Here is a 25,747-nt window from a genome sequence, read left to right on the forward strand (position 1 = left end):
CAGATTCAACACCACCCTTCCTCTCATCCTCTATCCATCCAATTCCGTTTCTCTTTTCTACCACTTCTCGTCTGTATTCATCTCATCATCTCTCCATGTCTCCTTCCTCTCACTCTTTCTTTCTATTCGTGCCTTTCATCCTTTGAGAATTTTTTGGAACAACTGATAACGTAATAAGAGCATGTACTAAAAAATACATTTGATTTATTTGATAAAATTTGATATTACACTCTAAAATGAAAAAGCTGGAAGCTTTAAAAAATGTGTTGTGTTGTTCCTGAAGAGTCTCTAAGAGGGATTGCTGTTTTCTTTCTTTTTTTTCGTTCGTTGTTGTCATTGTTGTTTGGCTTTATTGGCTGGATGTATGTTTTTGGGTTGCATAATCACAAGCAGTGATTAACTTTTTCAAATGTCAGAACATTCCACCCGCTGTGTGTGTTAGTGTGAAGTGTTAATGGTGGCGGCGCCCAGCTCTGGTCCTTACGGTTTGTGAGTGTTGGTGTGATGTCGGTTTGTTGTGGTGTGCCAGAGGTAAGACGTAGAACCTTGTGCAAAACATATTCAAAGCAGTAATGTACAAAATACATTGCTGGGGAGCAGGGCCAGCCAGCACAAGCCTTTACGGGGTCACAAGCAGAGTTATATTTGGGGTCCCCTCTGTGTCGCCAATACGACTGATTATTGTCAATGCTTGATTATTCACACATTATAAATCCAACACACACAAGATCAGTTTTATTTGTTGTACAGTATCTGTGTTGCTTACATCATACCAATGTCTGCCTTTTACTCTTCTACGATTTGAAATTGTAACAGTAGCAAACCCCCAAAATTGGTCAGGTGTTAATTTGCACTTTAATATTCAAAGTCTTACAGTACTAAGTGGCATACTTAATGTGGTGTACTGAGAAGTAGCTAAATAAACCAGCAGACGAAACAGGGCTGCGTTTCCCAAAGGCATCGTAAGCCTAAGTTGATAATTGAACCATTGTCACCAATGCAGTTACGATCAGCTTAGGCTTACGATGCTTTTGGGAAACGCCGCCCTGTTCCGTAAATGCATTGTCTGCTGGTTTGTTTAGCTACAGAATGTTATTTTAACAACATCAATTATTAAACACAAGCAGCAAGCCATCTGTAAATCAAAAACAACAACTCTATTCTATTACTAGCTAATTGAGGCATAATGTTGTTGACCCCAGAGGTAGGCTGATGTAAATAATGTTAAGCTGTCATCAGTACCAAGTCTATGAAACAGAAGCTTATTTTTATTTAAAAAAAATTATATACCCAGGAAATATTATTTTTATTTTTACAAGACAAAAACTTTAATCTAAAACTAGCTAAGTGATCCACCTTTTTCCTGATGTAGAAATGGGTGCCGCCATTTGTAAATTCTGTGGGTAAAGCTTCAAGTCTCATTAGCGTCCAGCTATTTTTAGCTGTACAAAACAGTTTGTTTTGCTGCTTGATATTGACAATTGATGTGTCCTATCATATTATTTTAACCTGGTTTCTTAATTAAGAACACACTGGTTTGTACTGCAGACAGTTTTACTGTTTACTGCACGGTTATTCTCCTCGTTCTTTACCTATAGCGCCAAATCAAACGGAAGTCTCACCCTTACTTCCGCGTTGAGGAAAAAGGTGGATAGGTTATACAAGATGAGGTTCAATTTGTCGCCCCTCCACCACCGAAATGCAATCAATTAAACCCTGTGACCCTGTGAGACACTGTTCAATTAAATCATAGCAAAAAAGACATTTATAGTTTGTTAAATACACACTGATTTCTATGGAAAACGGCGATAATAATCCTTTCAATAAAAATTTGACGATGTGTTTTATTCCTGTCGAATGCACATTGTGTAGGTAACCATAAAGTTTACTCTGGTTTTCTCCCAGTTCACTGGCCACTTTTACATTAATACATTACACAAATACATTTTCATGTATTTCAGAAGAAGTGAGGGAATCTACGTGAAGTCAGTCTGACAGCGTCAACTAACATGTTAATTCACACACATTTGACAATCACAATAGGGGCTGTATCATATAGTTTATGATATAGTTAATAAGTTTGTGAATATTTTAAATAAAAAAGGAAATACTAAATAAAAGTGATACATTTGTCTTAAAGTGCTAGCGTGCCTGCATGACGCATCGCTATGGAAATAATATATGTATCAATTATTTAATATTGTGTTATGTATTATTACCATTAATAATAATATTGACGTTGTATATGAAGAAGAAAATATCAAGCTGTGATTTTATGTACCCTTGGGGGCCCCCTGGTGGCAGCCGCGTAGATCACTTCTGCCTTGGGCCCTCTCTGTTGGGGAGATTTAAATAACACATTTCCTATTTAAAAGTTTAGTCACTCTAGTGAGTTTCAATTCCAATCTTTACCATCTTTATATAAACATATGCTTTAAACTGGCTCTAATAAGAGACAATCAGCTAATAGTTCTTAATAAAACTGATTTTATAGATTCTGCTTTAAGTGGTTAGGACCATATGTCTGCCTTCTGTTCCACCTAATACTGCTGTTGTGGGATTCTTTAACCTGGTTATTTGTCTCGTTACTTTGCTGTTCATAAAGCTTTAATGTGAACTGAAACCTATTGTCTAGAAAACAAAAGCCTGTTTTCTTTTTGATTTGAAAAAGCGAATATCCCAACAAACTCCCTTGAAGAGAAAAGCAGTATTTACAAAATGCTGATTCTTTGGAAAAGACTGGAACGATTAGAAAACAATGCAAACCTTTAAGTCATTTATTTTGTATTTTTTTTCTAACATACTCTTCTTTTGCCTGGGTTATCTTAGGTCATAATCTACCAACTGCTGTAAGGACTTAAAGGGATAGTTCACCCAAAAATTGAAATTTTATGTATATCTGCTTACCCCCAGGGCATCCAAGATGTACAGTAGGTGCCTTTGTTTGTTCAGTAGAACACAAACAGAGATTTTTAACTCAAACCGTTGCAGTCTGTCAGTCATATAATGGAAGTGAATGGGAATCACAGGTTTGAGAGTCATACATACACTGATGTGTCTGTGCAAGAAACTGAATAGTATTTATTAGGGGTGTAACGATACGCGTATTCGTATTGAACCGTTCGGTACGACGCTTTCGGTTCGGTACGCGGTACGCATTATGTACCGAACGGTTCGTTGGAGTAATTAATTATATTTGAAAAAAAAAAAAAAAAAAGAGAGAGAGAGAAATATAATGATATGCGTTCAACAAGGTAGCCCAATAACCCAAACAACGTAACAGGCAACGCCCCTGACACTCCCGAAGAAGAAAAAAAAACCATCTTATATGTTTATGTTAGGCTACTCAGCAGGCGCTCGCTCACTCAGTACGCGCTGAAGGCTCGTTGCAAAATGGCCAATGCGTTTAACAGACTAGAAAAAGAAGATCCTCCAGTAACCAACAGGTCTGGTGTTTGGGTGCACTTTGGATTCCCTTTAAGCTATAATGGTGATGGCAAGAGAGTGGTGGATAAAAAAACAACGGTATGTCGCATCTGCAACATGACAGGGTACACCAGCGGGAATAAAAAAAAAAAAAAAACACCAGCGGGAATATCTGGGATATATGCGTCAGTACTATCTGGGAAAAGACGAAAAAAAGGAGAAACATGCACGCAGCAAACTATCCCTGCAGCATTTAGACACTATAGCTTACAGGGAATCCAACCCAAACACCAGACCTGTTGGTTATTTTAGGATCTTATATTTCTGGTCTGTTAAAGGCATTCGACATTTTGCAACGAGCCTTCAGCGCGTGCTGAGTGAGCGAGCGCCTTAGGGGCCGTTCACATATCGTGCCTAAAAACGCATGGAAAACGCTAAGCGCGTCTTTCTCCTCCTTTCCAAAGCGCTCGGGCAGAAGCGCTCATGAGGCGTCTGTCTTTGCTAAGCAACAATGACGTGCTCTCTCCATGAGACGCGGAAATTTCAGCGAAGGATAAATGGATTTGCAGCTCTAAAAATCGCTTGCAGTAGCTCTGCTACTAAATTTATTTCAAAATTGCAATCCATATACAATTATGATCAGCTGATCCTTCATCTTGGCTGAGCTCTCAACCTTGTTACGGGAAAGGATGAAGCTGATTGGTTAGTTCTTGTCACATGACCCGCGGTGTGCTTGCGGCATTCTGAAAAGTTGAGATGTTTTTACATTTTGCTGTATCTAAAACGTATCGAACCGAACCGAACCGTGACATCAGTGTATCGTATCGAACCGAACCGTGAATTTTGTGAACCGTTACACCCCTAGTATTTATATATTGATTTTCATTGCAAAGTCTGAACTGTCCTGAGTGCGTTCACGTTTTCTTCTTCAGCCTGTGCGTGAGGTATCTTCTTCTTCTTTTTGACTTGTAAGTGCATTACCATCACCTCCCATCATTGACACTCCTGATTGAGATAGTAGAGGGTTCATTTTCATTTAAAACTTTAGAGGTAAAAAATTATTTAAAATACTGTTCAGTTTCTTGCACAGACAGATCATTTTGTGTCTTTACACATTAATGTATCATCACAGGCCGCAGGGTTTAATTTGGTTTTGTTTGGGAACCCATGATTCCCATTCCATTCACTTCCATTATATGACTTACTGACTGAAACAGTTAAAAATCTCTGTTTGTGTTCTACTGAAGAAACAAAGTCACCTACATCTTGGATGCACTGGGGGTGAGCAGATAAACATCACCATTCTCCATTTTTTGCGTGAACTATCCCTTTAAAGGTATTTTTCCAATTTGCTCACCTCATGTCGTTCTCATCCTGTGTGACTTACTTCTGTGGAACATAAAAGAAGATATTTTGAGAAATGTCTTTTATTCTTGTCCAAATAAATGGAAGTCAAATGCTCACTGAAACTGTTAACAAAATTGTTCATAGTTTCTTCTTTTGTGTTCTGCAGAAGGAGGAGCTGGAACGACAGGTTTGGAACTAGAGGAGCTTGACCAAGCAATGACTAAATATCACTATAATATGACAACATGGGGGCCTTGCTGTGGTCTCTAGTCAATTACTTGAGCTTTTAAAAAGTGCTAACAGATAAAAGGCCAGCAAAAGAGTTCAGTGCTGTTGAAAGCTGTAAAACTTCGAATTTTAAAAATCATTTATGTAGTGTCGCTGTGTGTGTCGTAATGGTTTTGGCGCTGTTCTGTTTTGGCCGTAGACATGTGTGAGGGAGCTGGTCCTCATTGCTGGTGGAGGAGGCATGGAGGGTAATGGGGTGGGCACACATGAGGGATTCCACACTAACGTCAACATAATGGAGGATATTAACAGTTAAAGTACGAAGGCTATGTTCTTTCTGGATGGGATCAGCGGTTGTAGTTTACTACTGTAAGGGTGGGCTCGTAGCACCAGAGGGTGTTTTGTGCTCTTTTTGTCCAATAATAATCCAAACCGTTTCTCTCCCATGCTCTCTCCCCCTGCAAGGAGCGGAAGGTACACAACCTCTGCAGTCTTTGTTTGTTAGTGTAACATTTTCAGTTGCTTTTTCTTTCTTTTCCTTGTACTGTAGCTTTTCTGTGTGCTTATTTTTTTTATGTATTTTGTATAATTTTCTCTCTTTTTGTTTGCTTTTTGGTCTGTGTGTGTGTCTGTCTTCTTTTTTATTTTATTTTTTATTTCTGATGATGGAATTTTCCATGGATGTCTTTGCATGGGCCCTTCCAGCACGTAGGGGGATCAGTGCCATGATTTCGTTCCCACTTTTGGTGCAAATGGTCACAGCTGCAGGTTTATATTAGCTCGCTAGTCTTTAGTGCTTCAGAAATACATCTGTTATAGAAGTCTCCAGTGCCTCAAGAACACGTCATAAATGAATAGTGTAGAATGGAGGCAGTTCTCCTCTTGGCTGGACAAGTATTGTAAATACACAGTGATTTTCTTGAAAGCGAGACTCTCTTAAGAGCTGTAGTGTTGACCTGTTGTTTAAATTAAGACAATTTGGGGTTATTTTTACTCTCTAGAATATGAAGAGCCATAATGCTGCTCAGGTGTTGAAACCTTCACAGCTCACCATTTGCGTCATTGGCCCATGTAATCCTGTCCACATGGAAACTTCTCTTTCTGTGCTGTCATATTTTAGTTCTGATAGCTTTTCAGCAGCTTGCTTATCATGTCCTTTCTTCGTTTCTCCCTAGTTTACAGTAACTTACTGTCCAGATTGTCATCTCCTCAGAAAATACTCTTTTTGTTTTCCCACAAGTGTGTGATTGAGTTGGTAACGGTGTGTCCTGTTGTTTTTTTGTTTGTTTTTGTTTGTTTTTAGGTTTTCATAGAGCTGAGTCACATTAAAAAGTGCAATACAGTGAAAGGAGTCTTTGTCCTGGAGGAGTTTGGTAATTACCCCCATTTTGATTCTAGGCCTGTACGTGACACAGCAGTAACCCAGTCACATGCAGAGGAGAGGAGTTGTCATGTTCAGCACTTTGAGCGTTAGGAGCAAAGCTTATATACAGTATATGACAGGAGGACTGTAGATTCAGTTGTTGCTCCAGTAGTGCACAGTCAAAAAACCAAAAGCAGTGAGATCCTATCTGCCTCCAGAACCCTGTTCCTCTTGGACCCAAAGCCATTCCACTGACCGAGACAGTGGTGTATTAATTAACTCTAGTATTAATATTAGAGTTAGTATTAACACTACAGATATATATGTTTTTAATTTAGTGATCAGTATTGTATATTTAATTGTGCATTATATGCCATCGTCTAATGCTCATTTAAAATGAATCTGTAAAGACAAAAGTAATGTAATAGAAATCTAACTTAAATATTACATAAATATTGTATAGAAGATGATTTGAAATGTGAAATGTGATCTTTAAAAAAAGGATCCATTAATGTTGTGATCTGTACATTCACCATCAGTTAAAACAATTGATTTGAGTTTTTAAGCAGTACATTTTAGTTACATATTTAAACATTTTAATATTTAAACAATTTTAATATCATCTATTAATCGGGAATAACATAAAAAATATTTATCACTATCTGTTACAATATTGTTTTTTATTATTCACAAATCACGCTGTAGTATAGAAAACGTTTAAGTGAAACTGTTACAGCTTTACGCAGTGTTAACTGGCTAAGAACTGATTTGTTTATTAGCTAAATCAAGATATTAAGATAACACACTACAGGAAAGGGAATAGGATTCTTCCGGTGGATAAGATCTTGCACAGCATCAACATTTTTCGAGAAATAATGCACAGTTGAAGTTCTTCTGTGACAAATGAACTGTTCAGCTCTGTTTTAGATTGCAGTTGTTTCCTCAGATACATCTTTTAATCAAGTGAAGGTTCAACTAAAATGTTTGTCTTCAGAATAGAAGTCTATAATAGAAGTTAGATAGAAACTAAAGCATGTAGCGATTGTTCTCCTGGATTGTGCAGTGTATGTAGTCACAGAGTCGCTCTAGACTGGGTTAGTGCTGTGTCTTTGTGCTTCCTTTTTGTAATCCGCCCCTCATCTTTGCTGCTATGAAAACCTTCATTCTCCAGCAGGTAAAGTGCTGTCACCTTTATATTTTCTTCTTCTCTACCTTGACCTGTCCTCCCGTCATCATCTCTCATACATCCCCTTTCACCATTAATGGCTGTGGATCTGCACTGCACTGCCTTGATGTCTACACTCGAGTTCATTCTCTCATGCCTGTAGTAAAAGTCATGCCATGAGTGATGGAATAACCCAGCAGACCCCGGATTTCCTTCCAACTTCAGCTTTCAATGATATTCCCTCTCTTACTTTTTCTCTCTCTGATTTCTCCATCTATCCTCCCCTTCTCTTACTCTGTATCTTTTTCCTCTGGCTTTCTTTCCCTCCTCGAGCCTGCCTTGATTCAGTTCCCTATTGCCTTGTGGGAAATGTCTACCGATTATAAAACCTGTTCAGTCACATGATCTTTTTGAGTGCTGCTGTGCTGCTGCAAGATTCAGTGCTCTGTAGCTCTGTCTGAAATGTGACAGGGTCAGATATAGATTATTAATATTCATGGGCCATATGTATGCCTCCCCTCTTCTCTCTCTTTCTCTCTCTCTGTATCACTCTTCCTCTCTGTCTGTTTCTGCCCCTGCCCTTGAATATTTTATGTATGCTATTCCACTGCTGTTGAACTTTTTTATTTTGTGTCTTGCACTGGGATTTGCAGTTCCTGAAACTAAAGAAGTGGTGATCCATAAGTACAAGACTCCTATGGTAAGATTTCACTATTCATACAGTACTGTACAGTAGAGCGGTGTATCAATACAGATTTTCAGATTCAATCCAAGTCACAAGCTCTAAACTTGTTTCGGTCTGATTTTTATTACATTCCAATTCATCTGACCTATATTCGGTCAGTTTTGCTTGCATAGCAACAAATAGCTACCTTATTTTCCGGACTATAAGTCACACTTTTTTTCATAGTTTGGCTGGTCCTGCAACTTATAGTCAGGTGCGACTTATTTATCAAAATTAATTTGACATGAACCGAGAGAAATGAACCAATAGAAAACATTACTGTTTCCAGCCGCCAGAGGGCGCTCTATGCTGCTCAGTGCTCCTGTAGTCTACACTGAAAATAGAGCGCCCTCTGGTGGCTGTAGACGGTAATGTTTTCTCTTGGTTCTAAATAAATGCGACTTATAGTCCAGTGCGACTTGTATATGTTTTCTTCCTCATCATGACGTATTTTTAGACTGATGCGACTTATACTCAGGTGTGACTTATAGTCTGAAAAATACGGTATATTAAAAAAAAAACAAGAGACGTATAAATTAGTACTGATTCAAATGGTATTTTTTTTTGTTATTATTATTATTTCAATAAATATTTCTAATGTTTTTTGCAATTTTTGATTGATTCATTAAAAATAGTTTTTAAGAGTACGTTTTTCTAAGACTACGTTTAAGTCACATCTTGCAACTTCGACACCATTATTGAACTGAAAAACAAACAACATTGCTGCCTTTTGTAGAAATGATTTGATTGATTGAATTTCACACGGTTATTGATCTGAACTGAACCAACACTGAACTGACTTCAGAAAAACTCTTTTAGAGTTGCTTTACTGCAGGATCTGAATTGTCTCCGTAGTTGAGATTCCATAATTGATTCTATGATTTTCCTATCACATTGAAGCTGCTTTGACAAAATCTGTATTGTGTAAAGCACTATAGAAATAACGGTGTCTGGACTTCATTTGACAGCACTGATCCATCTTAAGGTGTGCCACCAATAAAAAGTAGTACAGAAAAAACTAGTATAGAAGATGAAAAACATTCTTGGGATTTTAAGAATTAATATCAAGGCTGTTAAACAGGAAATCAATATTTTTACCCAGCCCTGCAATAATGGTATGGAGTGAATCTTTGTATTTGTATTTGTCCTGGTCATAAATCACAGCTGTTACCTCTTCTGTCTCGGACAGGCACATCAGATCTGTTACTCGGTGCTCTGCCTCTTCTCCTACATGGCGGCGGTCAAGGGGAAAGAGTCAGAGGGCAAGCCCAAGATGCTGTCCCCTCGTCCACTACCGAGCTAGCACATTTCTCTCCTACGTTTACTTCAACGCCCTGCAATACTACTCCTGTTCAAGAGAAGCTGACACTCCTGCCAGGCTCCTTTTAAAGACCCCTGCTCCTGTATCGATTCAAATATAGATATATTCACATATTCATCACATCTGTCCTAATAGAAACAACCCATTCATATAATGTATCTGATCACGTACCTGATATAATATTCCAGTCCTTGGACACTAAAATGCTGGCATTTCATTCTCATAATAGGAACCAACCAGAACAAGAACAGACTTTTGACTACTGTTGGTTGACGTCTTTACATTCATTCACTTTTATTAATTTCAATCGGAGGCATTTGGTTGCATGCAGGTCCCATGCGCAGCTCTTGCGAGTTGGCACTGGCATGCAGACATCTTCAGCCCCCTCTGATATCAGTCAACAGGCTGTGTATTTAATATTCATGTGCTAAGTTGTACTGTAAATTCCAGTCTGTTCTGTCTGTGGTGGGTGAAATGTTCAAGTCTTTGCAATCTAGCGCTGCCACGTATGAGGGGTTTGCCTTAACCGTCCACGACGGAGAAGCTACCCCATTCGTAAATGTTCCATTCGCCCTTTTCCACCTGCTGTAAGTGGTCTAAGGTCTGTGTATCTCTTCAGCTTAAAAGCCTCAAACTACTACTGTACTAGTTCTGCTGTAAAGTTCCCTGTCTGTGAACTGCTGTGTTAAATTTGCATGTCACTTGGAAAAAAACTAAATGGATATTTAAAAAAAGGAATCTGTACATCTCTAAAGCAATGATGAAAAAGCAACTAAAATGTTTATGAAAAACGAAATTTGTTTTCTAGATGTGCAATACTATCGCTAGAGGGTACCGAGAACAAGTCCAATCATGTCCTCAGAGTTCATCCACTGTCCTCCTGTGTTCATAATGAGGAGACCAGAGAGCGGATCAGGCATCACTTCTGTGTTTTCTGTTCATTTCTTGTCGTTATTTTGACACCGCAATGACAAAAGGCATTATTAATCTATAAGACAGCTGTATTTGGAGATTGTTTGAATACTGATGGAAAAGTCTTGTCCAAAATGTCCTGTTTGAAGTGTCCTCTTCCTGTTTGTGTGTGTCTGTGTGATCGTGTGTGTTCGTGTTAGAAACACTGATGGCAAGAGAGAATGACTGCACGTAGAGGTGCAGATTTTCTTGGGTCGGCTCTTTTTGACTACTAGATTGGGCAGTACCACTGTCACATTTATATATTTTAATATTCTTTTATGTTTTGCTCACATTTTTAATAATTTAGATGTATGAAGTGGTGTTTTGTGTCTCCATTCAGTTCAGTTGTTGTATGCAGACTGTAAATGGACTGGAAAAGCCCACTCAATATTGGTTTTGAGATGTAAATAGCACAAAACTGATTTCCCGGAGTCCAAGTCTCCCAAAACAGATGTTTTGAGTTGGACAGTGGATCAGGTCTGTTGTTTGAAAGTGTGTGAGAGATACAGTTGCACATTATTTGGGCTTTCATTTTAGTCTGTATCGTTTAGAATAAGAGGGAAAGGAAAAAATAGAGACATTTGGTTGTAAATATTTCAGCATTTAAAAATATTTATAGAACCTGTACAGCTTTGGCAATATGAAATAAAAGATGTCCAACCCAACTCTATGAGTGTACGTATTGTTACTGTATGAATTACAGTTATTATATAGCGGTCACAGTTATTATATATCTTTTTTGTTTTTTTTGTTTTTTTATTAAGGGATGATATTTGCCTCTGAGAATAATTTTTTTCTGACCAAATAGAACCAAGAATTTTTCAGCTTTTAAAAAGTTATTTGTTAAATACTTCAATTGGAACTATAAAATCAACATCAAATACAAGTGTAACATTTTTATTACACAATCACCATTGTAATAATTTTAAATGAATGAATATAATCAGTTTATAATATTTTTCCGATTTAAAACTTGACTCTTCTGTAGTTACATCATGTACTAAGACCAACGGAAAATGAAAAGCACCTGAAAATAGTACCCAGCTAGGTAACTTCCAACGTGATGCACAAAGTTTGTGTACAAGACTTTATAATCTCTTAAAGGGACTTTTTGTTGTGTAGTGGGGAGTCTGGGGATTACTGTATTTTCAGCTGCTGCATAATATCACCCCGCCTGCTGTACCCACTGTAAGTCAACAAAGTGCCTTGATTATTACGCTGGAATGAGAGCCTAGAAAATCGCAGCTTTTCATTTTCCGTCAGTTTTGTAACGTTACACGATGTAACTACAGAAGAGGTAAGTTTTAAATGGGAAAAATATAGAAACACTTCATTTTTAGCGAGATGCTAACGTTCTAATAGGATTCAATTATCTATGCTAAGCTAAGCTAAAGGTGCTACCGCCAGACCCGGAGATTAGCTGAATGGATGCGAAAACGGCAAAACTCAACTGTTTAACTCTGTTTTTTATTTTTATTTTATTTTATACACTGTGTTGCGTTAAATTTGAGTTAAACGGTTTTTTTTCCATCAAAAGCCCATACTAGCATATTCAAAAACTGACCCAGTAGATTTATAAACACAGCATATGAGCTTTTGTGTAAGTGCATTTGATGACAAAAGAGACATCTCTGTATATAAATGTATTTTATTCTCATTTTGAAAAAAAAAAAATTGTCAGAGTACTGCTCAAACATTGTAAAACTTTTTGTTATATATATATATATATATATATATATATATATATATATATATATGTTTATATATATATATATATATATATATATATATATATATATATATATATATATATAAACATTGCATTGTTTACGTGGACACCCGTCCAAAAAAAAGCCCACTGGAGGTGCTCATAATCCTGAGCTCTTTAAATATCATGAGCTATCTTTGCATTGTTGCTGCATTAGTACAAATTAGACAGTTTTTCTTTCTATAACAATTTCATATTGGAGGCCTTTCAAGTATCAAAGAGCTTAATCTCCACTGCGCATGACAATCAGTATTCAAGTACTGATAGTAAAGTAACTATCCAGTCTCTCTCCATACAGTATATCAAAACAGAGGCACTTTGTTTTGGACATTACCTTATAAATAATTTTGTACCACTAGAAACAGTCGATGGCCCATCACTGTCCGAACTCCTATTTACAGTATAAGCACATATAAATTGAATAGTTCATTACAGCATAAACAGGAAAAACTATTTTGTGGATAAAGAGTCAATGTATCATACAGTATATGTTTAAGTGAAGGAGGGGTTAAAGTACTGTCCGTTAAAACAATAATCCCTGAAATACAAACAAAGGTTGGCTAAAAACTCTTAGTTTTGTTGCCACCACATGCGAAATACATAAGAGCTAAAAAGGAAAATCAGATACATCACAAACGAACTCTCAACTGTGCCAGAGATGTCACTTTGTTACAACATGGACTATTTGACTGATGAAAACATTAGTGGTTCAGAATAAACCCATTGTATTAGTTCAGACTAGTACCGTAGTTTGGGCAGTTGTCCATACATATGCTAAACATTCAGTTCCAAACTAAATTTCACCATCATTTGTTATCGTGATTAATATATTAAGACTAAAGTCAAATTACAGCTGGCAAACTGTCCCTTACATCCAACAACTAGTAATAATCAAGACAAAGAAAATGACTGCAAGAAAGAGCTGAAAACTCCAAGAATCCTTCAGTAAAAGGCCACAATAACAGTATTATATTAACTACAGAAGAGCAAATATCTACTTGCCCAAACAGAAAATATCCCTACGATCCCAGAACTTTCTACAGTGAAGAGATGTTTTTAAAGTTATCTTGAAGAAACCGATTATTCATCAGCTTTGCTTCCTATCATGAGTGTCACTGTAGCGTGGAGGATCTAGCATTCTCCACGGACAGCTTTCCGGAGGATCCTGAGACGGGACATGACCTCATCCCAGTCCAGATATGCTCCTTCTAGATGTCTGGAGTTCTGACCTCGTGACAGGTAGCTCTTTCGGCCATGCAACAGACGCCAGTTATCAAAAGTCACTAAGTCACCTGCGCAGAGATGAAATGAATCAGATGAAATGAACAACCAGCATCAGTCCCCTACTTATACATGCAATTCTTATGTTGTCATATTTGGTTTAGTATGAAGAATAGCAGAAAACGGAAAACTTTGGGGCTTCAAAATACTTGAAATATGAGATAATTCCAGTGAACTTTTTTTTTAAAACTCTGGCATTAGATTGAAAATGTAAAGGTTTCCAGAACCTGAGCCTAATCCCAAATTCATAAGCCTTAGAACATACTTCATCTTTGACTATTACGCAATTATGAATGAGCTATAACAACCATAATCTGATCTGGTAAAGAGGTGAAGTGTGTGGACACTGACCTGGTTCCATTCTGTATGTGCACACATTTTCAGGCCTGCTGAGCAGCTCCACAAAGGCTTTTAGAGACGAGTAGAAGGGCTGAACCTGATGCAAAGGCACATCCAGCACAGAGTCTCGTGTGGCGTTGTTATAGTTGATCCTCGTCACCCGACCCTCGGAGTCCACACTGCACATTACAAACAAGTTTGTATCAAAAGTTAGGAGGATTTATGACAACTACTATAGTGAATTGTTGTTTATAATTGCATGGGAAAAAGTAACCAGTATAATTGTGTGTTATACTGAGCAAGGCAATTCACAAAGGTTTGGAAAAACATGTCAATAATGCATTTTCAGTTCTATAACTAACCATGAGATGGTGCTGTTTAACATTATGTACATACAGTCAGTGTCGATGATGATGAGATGAGACAAAGCTAATCCACTGCATTAGCTATGCTTGATTATGTGTGTATGTGTGCGTCTGCTGGAGCCACTGTCTGTCTTACTCTATAATGTGGTTTTTGGACTGCACACTGAAGTCACAGAAGTCAGCACCGCTGTCTGTGAAGTCCACCCTGAGCGAGGAGAGGATGTTAAACGCCTCAGGATCCTCCCTACGGAGCTGCTCCGCCATGTGAAACCCATCTACCACTTCACTCTCTCCGCCCTGATCAGCCTGACGGACACAGTGCAGGAACTGAACCTACACACACACACAATCAATCAATGGTTACACACGTATAGGAATTACAACAGCAGTCCTCTGGTGAAATAACTCTTTTATTCCATTTTTTTTATTTAGGATGTAGTCATTTTAATTAGCTTAATAAAAATAATAAAAAATCACATTGAAGGGAAGTCCCCTCACGATCTAAAGAATGCATATATATTTACTTAATGAGTAAGATATCACAGTATTGTGTGTGTGTGTGTAAACTCACCCCAGGTGGATGGTGCAGAGCAGGGTAATCTGTGTGCAGGCTCAGTTCTCCAGAAGTGTATGCAACGTTGTTAGCCATGGGCTTGTCCTGAACTTGCCACGTGTGTCTGTGAAATCACAGAGGGGACAATGCATCAGAACAGGTGACTATGTGCTTGTGAAGTTTTACTGCATCTCTCCATGGATTTACTGTACAGTCTTGAAGTTTGAAGAAACAATGAAGCATGTGGCCTTTTTGTGGCTTTTTTTCTTGCAGCCCTCTCATGCAAGCCACATTTGTGAAGAATGTGTGATATTGCTGTCACATGCACACAATGACTACACTTTGTCATAAATTCCTGCAACTGCTTCTGTTGCTGTATGTCTCTTGGTAGCCTCTGACCAGTTTCCACTTGGCTCCAGTTTGGAGCAACGTCCTGATCCAGGGAGGGCCTGTGTTTTTACCAAATACCTTCCACTTCTTAATAGCAGACTTTACTGTCCTAGGCACTGATAAAGCCTTTGAAAATTTTCACCATGGCCTCCTCCTTCAGCCTGAAGATCCCTAGCGAGTGAAGTCTTGATTTGGCAGATGCAGTGCTTTTTGTTCCAGTCTGGATCATGTGAAGCTGCTTTTTGGTCAGTCTGAGTGAGCTCCTGGGGCTAGTGTTAAATCACTCAGCCTGTCACTTAACAGGTGTCAGCTGAGAGGGAGTTCACATGCATGGATTTGTGATTACAGCCAGAAGCTCACGGTGTGTCTGTCTCTTCTCTTCAGTTCCTCTATCTGTATGTTCCTAGCCTGAGGTTTCCATTCACACATCTTTACTTTTTAAAAATGTCCTCTGCGTGTTCTTGCGAGAAGCTTTGGTGTCTGGCAAGAAGATGAATCAGAATTTCAATGGTTTTTGATTAATAAAAATGGGCTCAGTAAGTCTGGAGCAATTGAACAAGTTTAACTGACTGTAAAGCAAAGCCCTTTCACATCATTTCCCATTAATTCAAATGTGAGTTTTTTTTTTTTTTTTTTAACAGAACATTGTTCTTATCCAACAGTTACAGCACAAAATGCTTTCATCAAAGGATGGCGTAGACAGAGGACCCATATTGTGACATCCATGACAATCTTATTCAGACTGAACAGTCCTTTAGTTGAATTATCAGTGTTACACACAACTTTACTTGCAATAGCTGAGATGTGAGTGGCAGAAACAGAAACATGACTTGAGGTCTAGAGATAAAGGTAATAGTAACCATTATTTTTCTCAGGGATGGGCAAAATAACTGAAATACCTGACAACACACCATTAACATACTATATATATAGTTAATAAGTTAAGTAGTTTGGTGTCAGTATGATTTTTTTCTTTTGTGGAAGAAATTACTTTTATTCAGCAAGGAAGCATTAAGTGGATCAAGAGGGACAGAGGGACATAACAAAACATAATTTTTGAAATAAATGCTGTTCTTTTGATCTTTACATTATTACTTTATTGCTGTATTTTTGAGTAAATAATGCAGCCTTGGTGAGCATAAGAGACTTTCAAAAACATTATTTAAAAATTCTTACCGACCCCAAACTACCAACACCAAAAAATCTCCTGAAGAAAATGAGACTGCACTATAAGATGCACCTGGTCCTTTAAAATGGCCTTGTTTGGTTGGCTGTTGGAGAATCTTCAGACCGCATTAGAGACCGGTATCTTGACCACTACACATCTCCTACCATGTTTTCAACAGACATTGTGGGTTGAGGGACTTTTGATTTCCTTCAGTTATAAACCTGTCCAGATGTAACGCATTACGGTAGAAGATCAAACCACATTACTCATCACACCACGTTCTGTTTTCCATGAATGATGGGTTTGTGTCCTCTAGGTTATTTGTCTTTCTATTTAGATCTTGGAGTGAGAATGGCAGTTCTGGCATTAATGGCAGTTTTGCACCATTTTTGCTGTAAACAGTGTCACAGACATTCAAAATCAACAATTTCTGCAATATTATTATTGAGAAACTTACAGTACTACCACCGTGTATGTAATAGCAGTTTGACCAGGTTTGAAATGTTATATTTTGCACTACCCAGATAGACAGTCAGTTAAAGACCCATATAGAAGATTTTCAAACTGTTCTTGATCACGTTTTCAAGTCTGCAGTGTTAAAATGGCTGTATTTGCTACTTCTGTTTGTCTTTGCTCACTACCCCAGTTGTTAAACCATTATAATTATCTAAAAATAGGCACTTCATTGCTTTAATTAGAGTGCAGCCAAAGTTTCAGACCATACCCGTAAAAGGTGAGGCGGAGATAGCCAATCCTCTGACTCAGTCTGGCCACCTGGCCCTGCTCTGCCGGCGCCCCCCTCAGGTAGACAATGCCAATGCGTCTCAGAGCCTCTAGCCAGGCCAGGGCAGCCTTGTCATCATGTAGTACTTCCTCAAAGTCAGCTGTGGGGATCTGCAGACTTGAATCCCAGTATTCACGCTCTGAAACACAGACAAGCATATAAATAAACATTACAATGAATACACAACACAAAGCAACTAAATCCTTTCCAAGCTAAACATGTTTCCGTCTCTATTATTCCTGTCTCTGTTACTCATTTTCTAAGCACCCTGATTTACAATGCAAATAAACACAATAGAGAATTTGCACTTATAACCATCCCGAGCGTCTGTCTTAACATAATGAAGGATTGTGTCTGTGTGTGTGTCAGGGTTGAGGCCAGAACATATTGGCCTGCATGTTTGAGGAAATACTGCTGGAAAATTCTGGTTCTTATGTCTACTTTCGCATACGGCTTCTAGAGAAGTGTGCATGTGAGAGCAAGCTTCTGCAATTCACTGCTTGGACCCTTTATGTTGTAGTATTATTTTTCAGCCCTGCACCTCATTCTCAGCTTCTCTCAATTTATAAAATTGTTCCACTGGAGAAAAAAGAATTCCTGACCAATTATGTTATTTTCCTAATTTAAATAATCATTTTGACTACCATTCATTAGTCTGGGTCAGAAAGAAAAAAATGAAATGAATACTTTTATTCTGTGAGGATGCATTAAATGAATCAAAGGTGACAGTAAAGACACATGTAATGCTATGAAAGATTTGTTTAAAATAAATGTGATTCATTAAAACTTTTTATTTATTTATATTAAGTATCCTGGAAAATAGTTTCCACATTTAGAAAGCATATTCTTTCTGAAAGATCATGTGACACTGAAGACTGGAATAATAGCTGCTGTAAATTCAGCTTTGCCATCACAAAAATAAATTACATTTTAAACAAATAAATGCAGCCTTTGTAAGCAAAGAGACGTTTACACTGAGAACATTAAAACAATCTTACAAACTCCAACCTTTTGAATGGTACTAGTGTATTTCCAGCTTGCACAGATACTCCCCTCAAGATACTTTGACATGACGTATGAGCAATAATAAGCCTCAGATTTCTTGGATATTATCCCAGAATAGTCACACCTCAACGGGATAAATAAAGTTTGTATATTCCAGACCCTGACTAGATGCCACAGTGCCAACTCTGCAAACTTTACTTGGAAGGAGCATCTACAGTTTTTTTATCCACAGCAGGATTTCCATTGTGATGAGCAGGATGAGCACAAATATAACAGCCAACTCTTTGTGGCTCATAACAAACATTCCCATAAAAATACAAATAAAGTTAAAGCAGATTGAATGGTGTGCTTGAAATTTGAACAATGAAAGATGGGGGAATGTATTGAGAAACCTGTTTGAAAACAGTTATTGATGCATTTCTGTTTGGCACCACTAGAGTGAATGAAACCTTTAGATGAAACATGGCCGTTTGTTTACTACTGAATTCATTTAAAAAGCTGTTTCAGAAGCTTGGCCACCCAGCAGACTAACGAAAATGGTATTTTGTTATTATCAATCATAGTTATATAAAATGTGTTGTTTCAAGTTGACAAAATGCATTGAAACCAGATGTAACCCAGAGAGAGGAAACATTGTTGCTAAATCAGTCACAATATACACTGACAGAAGTATGAATATGCAATCAAGTTAATGCAAACAAAACCTGAATTGACTGACACACAAGGCAGGGGAAACACCCACAGTCTCACATTAATATTGAAGTTCTGCTATGAATTTGATTGAAAAAGAGAGCGAGAGAGCTGGGCACCGGGCCCAGGGTGAAGTGGTTCAGTCAGTACAGGTCAATCATGTTCAGCTCTTAGAAGCGTGTAATGTGCAATATTCTCTGTCACGCTGACATACTAGGGTTTCCTGGCTGGCAGTGCAAATGTTGATTTCAGAGCCAGAGATTAATATCATGCTATCATTCTGTCCAGCAGGTGCTTCTGAGACACGTTAATGAACATTTATATTATTTTTCACTGACCCTATCAGTCTCTAAAACATTTTTGCACACAAAATCATGCAGAAAGAAAAGGTGTCAGCTTATGTGTGCTTGAACAGTTTCCTTCAGCACTGCCTCTGTGATTATTCCAGCTATGGTAATGTGAAGCCGTGGCTGCTGTTGCTGGCGGGCAGCCTCAGTACATCCAGTCAAACTCAGTCAACAGAGTCCCTACTGAGAGCTCAGCACAGAGCAGAGGTCACTAAGAAAAGGACAGACAGAAGCTCACAACCCAAGTACAGCCACTAACAGAGATCACTTTCAAATGGGATATGGAAAATGGATTTATATGGTTTGAATAACTTCATTTACATGTGCGCAGCATCCTATATTCAGTTTACGTCGCATGCGCTTCTCAAGAAAATGAAGTAAGACACCTCTTTTGAATCAAGCCATTAGTTATCCATCAGCCAAATTTGGAAAAATATGGTTTTAAAAGTACTATTACAACAGTTATTTACGTAATCTTAATCTTTGGTCTGTGCCAGTGTGGTCTTTTTCTGCGTGGGAAGAGGGAACTGTTCTGCTGTTTTTGAACTTAGAAAATGTGGTCTTGGTGCTCTGAAGGATTATGATGTCATTGCATGCATGATGTCAGCTGAACCAGGACACGTTGTGACCCCAGTAGAGCACACTTGTGCCATTTTCCAAAAGAGACACTACAGCCACACTAGAAAAACTCCTTTAAGTGAATCAGTTCACTGAGGCATAAAAAGTCAAGTGTGAGCTATATACTTTCAAGAAAAAGAAAATCATTACAATTTAAAATAACCCTTTCTATTTTGATGTTACTGTATATTTACAATTATTTTTATTCTTGTGATAAAAAGCTGAATTCAGCAGCCATTACTCCAGCCAGTGACACATGGTCATTGAAACACCTCAAGTAACATTTCTTGTTGTAATCAATGCTAAAAACTTTTCTGCTGCTTAACACCTTTGTGAAAATTGTGATGCATTTTCTTAGGATTATTTGATGTATAATAAGTTCAAAAGAACAGAATTTGTGTCAAATAAAAATGTCCTCTAAGATTACATTTGTCTTTACTGTAATTTTTGATCAAGGATCAATGAATCTTAAAAAAAAATACAACTTTTGAGAAAGGTTTCTGAGAAACGCCATCATCACAAGCTGTCAGGAAATGGCTAATGGCGGATTACTCCAGAGACAGACATATTGTAGCAAGGTGAGAGCTTTACAGGCCTCTTTCAGGCAGTTTGAAGACAGTTTATATGGGAGGTCTTAAAACATGGGGCAGAACTGTCATATCATGTGCCAGTTAAGGAGCTTTGTTAAACACATGCATGCCTTGTGTGTTTTACTGCTCAGCTAGAAGCAGACACTTGTGATGTGATGTCTATGCTTTAAACCGAAGAAACGTATAGGTTGTCTTTCACTGTTTTAAGGGGCACGTTATGATGCATTTTGTGCCTTTAAACAAAACAATAGCATAATTTCCTCAACTTTAAAGAAAAAAAAAAATCACAAGATTAAAAACAATAGAAAGATGTTTAAAACTAAAGAACATTTGGTGAACAAAATCTGTTACAAAGCCCCAGTGACATGCATTCATTTAGAAATTAATCTTAAAATCCCAGAACACAGAAATATGTGCAGGGTACTTGTTCTGGCAGACACATTGTTCAGTCTGCTCCAACCAAAGCATCCCTCAAGAGTGGTGTAAGCACAACAGCTCACTCTTCTCAAACGGCCTTAAATCTCTATTCCATGTGGCAGGAAGTGGAAGAAGTCTTTCCATTCAGGGGCGATTCTGGGGAGAAGTGCCTGCACACTACAAAAGTGTCTGCTGTCCAGACCACACACACACGCCACACATTAATTTAAAATAATGCACAAATATTAGCCTACAGTACATGAGTGTATTTCAAACTATATATGAAGCTATCCTAAAAATGGTTGTCTAAAACAAAACCAAAAAACCCATCCAGTTAATTTTAGATTGTTGCTTTATGCAAGGAATGATAATATCTCAGGGTTGCTATAAAAAATATATTACTTTATATTGGCCATACATTATAAACCGTAGAGAAATTAGGGATGAGAGAGAGACATGGCTAATACAAAAATAATAGATGACAATGAACCCACCATTAAGGAAGAGCTCCTCTTGCTGAGCTTGTCTTGCCTCAGAAGAAAAACACCGTTTCTTTAGCCAATCAGGATCAAAATCACTACTGTGCTGATCAGGCCAAGTAATGGACACCTACAATGAGTTTCAGAAAGAAAGAAAGAAAAAAATGAATTAAGGACTATTTGACAGTGTTGGGCAGTAACTAGTTACAGTAATAATATTTCTTTTTGCAGTAACTAGTAGTGTAACAAATAGCTAAAAGATTTCAGTAATAATATTAGAGTTACCACCCATAAAACAGCTCGTTACCAAGTTACTTTTGTGTCCTCAACCGCTACTGTTTCGAAATCCATCAGTCCAATAATTCCTAGGTTTATTTTCATAATTTCCAAAACTTGCACAGCCACATGAAGTCATCATTACTTTACTCTGGCATTACATTGCTTGCCCGCCCACATCCCTCTGATCCCAATATAAATTATATTACTATAATTAAACATCTTTTTAGAAAATTAAGCATTTTCTTATGAACTTGTGATTTAACCTGGCTGGAAAAGACAAAACTAGCTGCTCACTTGCATAGTACTGTGTGCTGGAGCCTCCACCAGACATCCTAACTGTCATAACCAGCAATACTACAATACCACAGCAGATATACAGTGTTAAGCAGCGGGCACATTAGCAAAAAAAGGTCCACTGTCCATTGTCATGACTTTAGAAAAGTCAGTTTAAAATGAAGCAGCTTTCTGTTGGACAACGCAGTGAATTTGTGTTAACTTGAACCTGGTGTGAAATCTGCATTTATTGTACAATCAAAACTTCAAAACTCTAAACTTTCTTGTTAGTCTAAAAACAGCTTATACTGAAGCCAAAATAAGAAAATAAATCGTCTGTTCTTAATTAAATAAAGGTTAAATAATATAATAATAAAAAAATGCAGCTCTACGCAGAAACAAAATGATAAAGATGGCTCAAAAAACCAGAAGACGCTGTGTGTCTTTACATTGCCTTTCTTCTGATCTCAACATTATAAAAGAGTGGATGAACTTTATTTTTAATGAAGATGCAGGCTGCATCAGTAAGAACTCGGCCCTTTTCTCACTTCATTGAGTCGAGAATTCGTTTACAAACAAAGCTCAATTTCGCAGGATTTCCAGATAGATTAAAACTAAAAGATGATGCTGTGCCGACTATATTGTATCTGATAGTAAACTCACAACACACAAGTGTGAGTAACTGTTTTTATTATGCGATCACTGTTGTTTGATATGTTCTGAGTATTTATGCTTTTTTAACCTAACTTACATCAGTGTCTATCATCTATCATTCATTTTGTTTCCAAACTTGTATGGCTAAAGGCCCATTCACATCAAACACACTGTAACGCTAACTTCATAGATCTAAAAACAAACTTATTCTTTGCCATACATTGAAAATGAATGGGACCATCAAGCTTTAAAAATGACACTGAGTGGATGGGAATGAAGTGAATAAACATGGAATACAGCACAATGCAACGCTTATGGAATGCAACAGCTCTACTTCCACTTCCACTTTCATTCTATAAAAAAAGCAGGATGGACATCCACCAAAAAACTTCATATCCATTTGGAATGACATAATGAGTAAATTATGACAAATGTCCATGTAGGATGAACTATACCTTAAAGCTTTAAAAACAAAAAGACCAACCTTATTGTCCATCAGCTGTACTTGGTCCATTCCGGTGTGCACGTCCAGATTTGTGAACAGCAGACTACGTGCTTGCGCTGACTGCAGTGTGCAGTGAGGACACTGGCAGTTATCCCTTAGCCAGGTGAAAGGATACAAACTACAACTCCCATCATCCCAATCAATCTGCAGTAATCTCTCCTGGTCCAGTGCCCGGGCCTGCCTTACTCCTGGACTCCCCCCAGTGAAGGGCAGAGGGGCTGCTGCCAGTGTCTGATTCCCAATATGAGGTGTCTTGACCAGCTGAGGCCGACTGCTTGTCCCCTTCAGTGCCTGGAAAGCACCTCTAGACACCCAGCGGGTAAGATAGGATAACATCCTGACTGGTGAGTAGTTGCTGCTTGTTTAAAGACACAGAAAGTATGAGGTTATTGCATTCATATGACAGCCACACTCCTTCATATCACCTTTAACCCAATAATCAGATGAGTCACAGCAGAATGTGCTGTAACAAGTGAATATGACTGATGTGAGCAGCACACAGGTGTGTCAAGTAAACATATAACTAACTGCTATCAAGCAACTGCAAATCCATTTTTCTGTCTTAAGAAATGTCATGTTATGACATTGTTTTGGTTTTTTAATAAATAAATATTGATTACCAAAAAAATTAACTGTTTCACTCACCAAATATCTGTAAAATTAGCCTTTTGATTTAATAAAGTGTTCCAAAGAAACAAGCAAAAAAAAAAACAAACTTTTGATTAATTTAATGCACCCTTGTTAAATAAATGTATTAATTTATTCAACAACAAAAATCGCAGTGATTCCAAACGTTTGAACGGTAGTGTAATAGAAACACAAATTAAAATTTGTAAGTGTGTGTTCTCTTCATATTAGGTTTGTTTCTTACAATATCACAAGCCAGTCTGGAGTTATTTTTATTTACTTATTTTACTCTCTTATAGAAGGCATTTGATTGTTGCGCTGTTTGTTTGACAGGCCAAAAGCCGGGATAGCTCCTGATAAATGATTAATGCAATTACGTCATCCAGATCTGACTGACTGTCAGGGTGCATAACTTTGACAACACTAAAAACAAACAATATTACGTCAGAGTATCCAAGATAAAAGCAAAGCTAATCTAGGGCAAAGGTGATCTGATGACTTTACCACTGCCATACTAATAAAACTACGACTTACTGAACTTTGCACTTCAGCTGTACTTGCGTTAGTAGGAATAATTAAACCATTTCATGTATACAGTTTTACAGAAAATCTCAGGGTAACTTTTGTGTTGCATTTCTTAACCTAAAAAAAAAACAAAAAAAAACATGAACAGTCTGTTCATTATGATTCCAAATAAACAGCAAAACCCGAACATATAGATAATATGGATATATTTACCTACATGATATCTGCTGCTCAAAGTATCATAATCATCATACTAAAAATATTGATAATGTCATAAATAGTTTTTTAGTACATTTGGAATGTCAAATTATCAGTGCTATTAATCCCAGTTGATTTTATCGTGTTGGGAGCCATAGTTTCTTGTGAGATTTGTATACTAGATACTATCTGACATTATTGTATTATTCTAATAATGTCTAGAAAAAGGATACATTGTCAGTTTAATACAAAGTTAGATTTTTTGGCTGTACAAATATCAATGATTCATTTTTTCAAACAACATGTTATCTTTATAATATAATGCTTACTATTTTTCCTCACACATTACAAATATGATTTTATACAAAACAGATTGTCTATCAGGCAGCAACACGACAATCACTTTTATGATATAAAATAAATATTAGGCTATAATCACTGTACCCTAAACAGACCTTTGATCATTGGTTATGTTATGTTATGAGCAAACACCGTCGCTCATGTGTCTCAGGAACACGGAAGTAGGTGAAAGGTCACCACTTGATGATACACATTCTACCGCCTCCATCGTTACAGCTCGTAGCACTGTAGTCGCCAGTGAAATAGAAACCAAACCAACTACAGCATTTATTGGCTTTATATAGACTTGATAGCTAAATGTGCATCTGCCATGTTGTTCCCGGGTATTTTTAGCACTATGGAGCCTATTTTATCTAACTAAATTTAAGATTTCTACCTAACTAAGACTATTTTACCTAACTAAAGGAGGTCTACACTAGAGGTTCCATTCATAAAATATTACACGTGCCATGAGGAAATCACAAGTATGACGTTATAACAAACACAACTACGCAAAGCGATCTTTTTATTCATCAGCCTGACACGCGCGAATCCTAATATAGGCAACCCAGTCACTCAGTTTCATTTTCGTCATTTACATTAGATGAGGAAAACATAAAAACGGTATATGGCACTCACCGTGAAGAAGCAGGTTTGATAGGCTCGGTTATTTCAGCCTTATATAGCGCTGAGAAGCGTGAGAACTCGCTGCACTGGAAATGGGTGAAGGGTCACGTGCACTGTAGCGGTGCTGCTGCTGCACACACACACACACACACACACACACACACTGTTATCATCATCATGTGTGCGCAGCGATACATCAGACACTTCATTACGTGCAGCTTTGCTCGACTACTGTCTGTTTGTATCTACATTTTATTGCAGTTGTCATGTGGGCATACTACAGTTTCCAAGGCCTACATTGCATACTATTTTAAAAATATATGAATTATTAATTATATATCACTTAAAATAAATACAAATAGTACAGTATGAAGTAGACCTGTGTCTATGACAGACAG

General features: G+C 37.6%; 2 protein-coding genes across 47 annotated transcripts in view; one reads left to right on the forward strand and one right to left on the reverse strand.

Annotated features, from left to right (window-relative positions):
• Window positions 1-11,193, forward strand: part of LOC128016890 (MAP kinase-activating death domain protein) — a 61,343-nt gene extending 50,150 nt beyond the window's left edge. For 27 of the 46 annotated variants that reach the window (XM_052601766.1, XM_052601767.1, XM_052601765.1 and 24 more), the window contains 3 exons: window positions 6,305-6,374; window positions 8,183-8,229; window positions 9,443-11,193. In XM_052601766.1, the coding sequence (XP_052457726.1) occupies window positions 6,305-6,374; window positions 8,183-8,229; window positions 9,443-9,556 (231 nt within the window). In that variant the 3' untranslated portion in view covers window positions 9,557-11,193. The remainder of the gene's footprint in view (window positions 1-6,304; window positions 6,375-8,182; window positions 8,230-9,442) is intronic. The other 19 variants (XM_052601785.1, XM_052601784.1, XM_052601795.1 and 16 more) reach the window with 1 other exon arrangement.
• Window positions 11,194-12,328: 1,135 nt separating this feature from the next.
• LOC128016894 (gamma-butyrobetaine dioxygenase) lies at window positions 12,329-25,502 on the reverse strand. Its single transcript, XM_052601814.1, has 8 exons — window positions 25,362-25,502; window positions 23,013-23,388; window positions 21,338-21,452; window positions 17,117-17,315; window positions 14,853-14,958; window positions 14,418-14,614; window positions 13,929-14,095; window positions 12,329-13,588 (listed from the first exon to the last, which is right to left on the reverse strand). The coding sequence occupies exons 2-8, from the start codon at window positions 23,367-23,369 to the stop codon at window positions 13,428-13,430; spliced, it is 1,302 nt and encodes a 433-aa protein (XP_052457774.1). The 5' UTR covers window positions 23,370-23,388; window positions 25,362-25,502; the 3' UTR covers window positions 12,329-13,427.
• Window positions 25,503-25,747: the final 245 nt, after the last annotated feature.

This window comes from Carassius gibelio, chromosome A7 (assembly GCF_023724105.1).
Source record: "Carassius gibelio isolate Cgi1373 ecotype wild population from Czech Republic chromosome A7, carGib1.2-hapl.c, whole genome shotgun sequence".
Classification (NCBI taxonomy): domain Eukaryota; kingdom Metazoa; phylum Chordata; class Actinopteri; order Cypriniformes; family Cyprinidae; genus Carassius; species Carassius gibelio.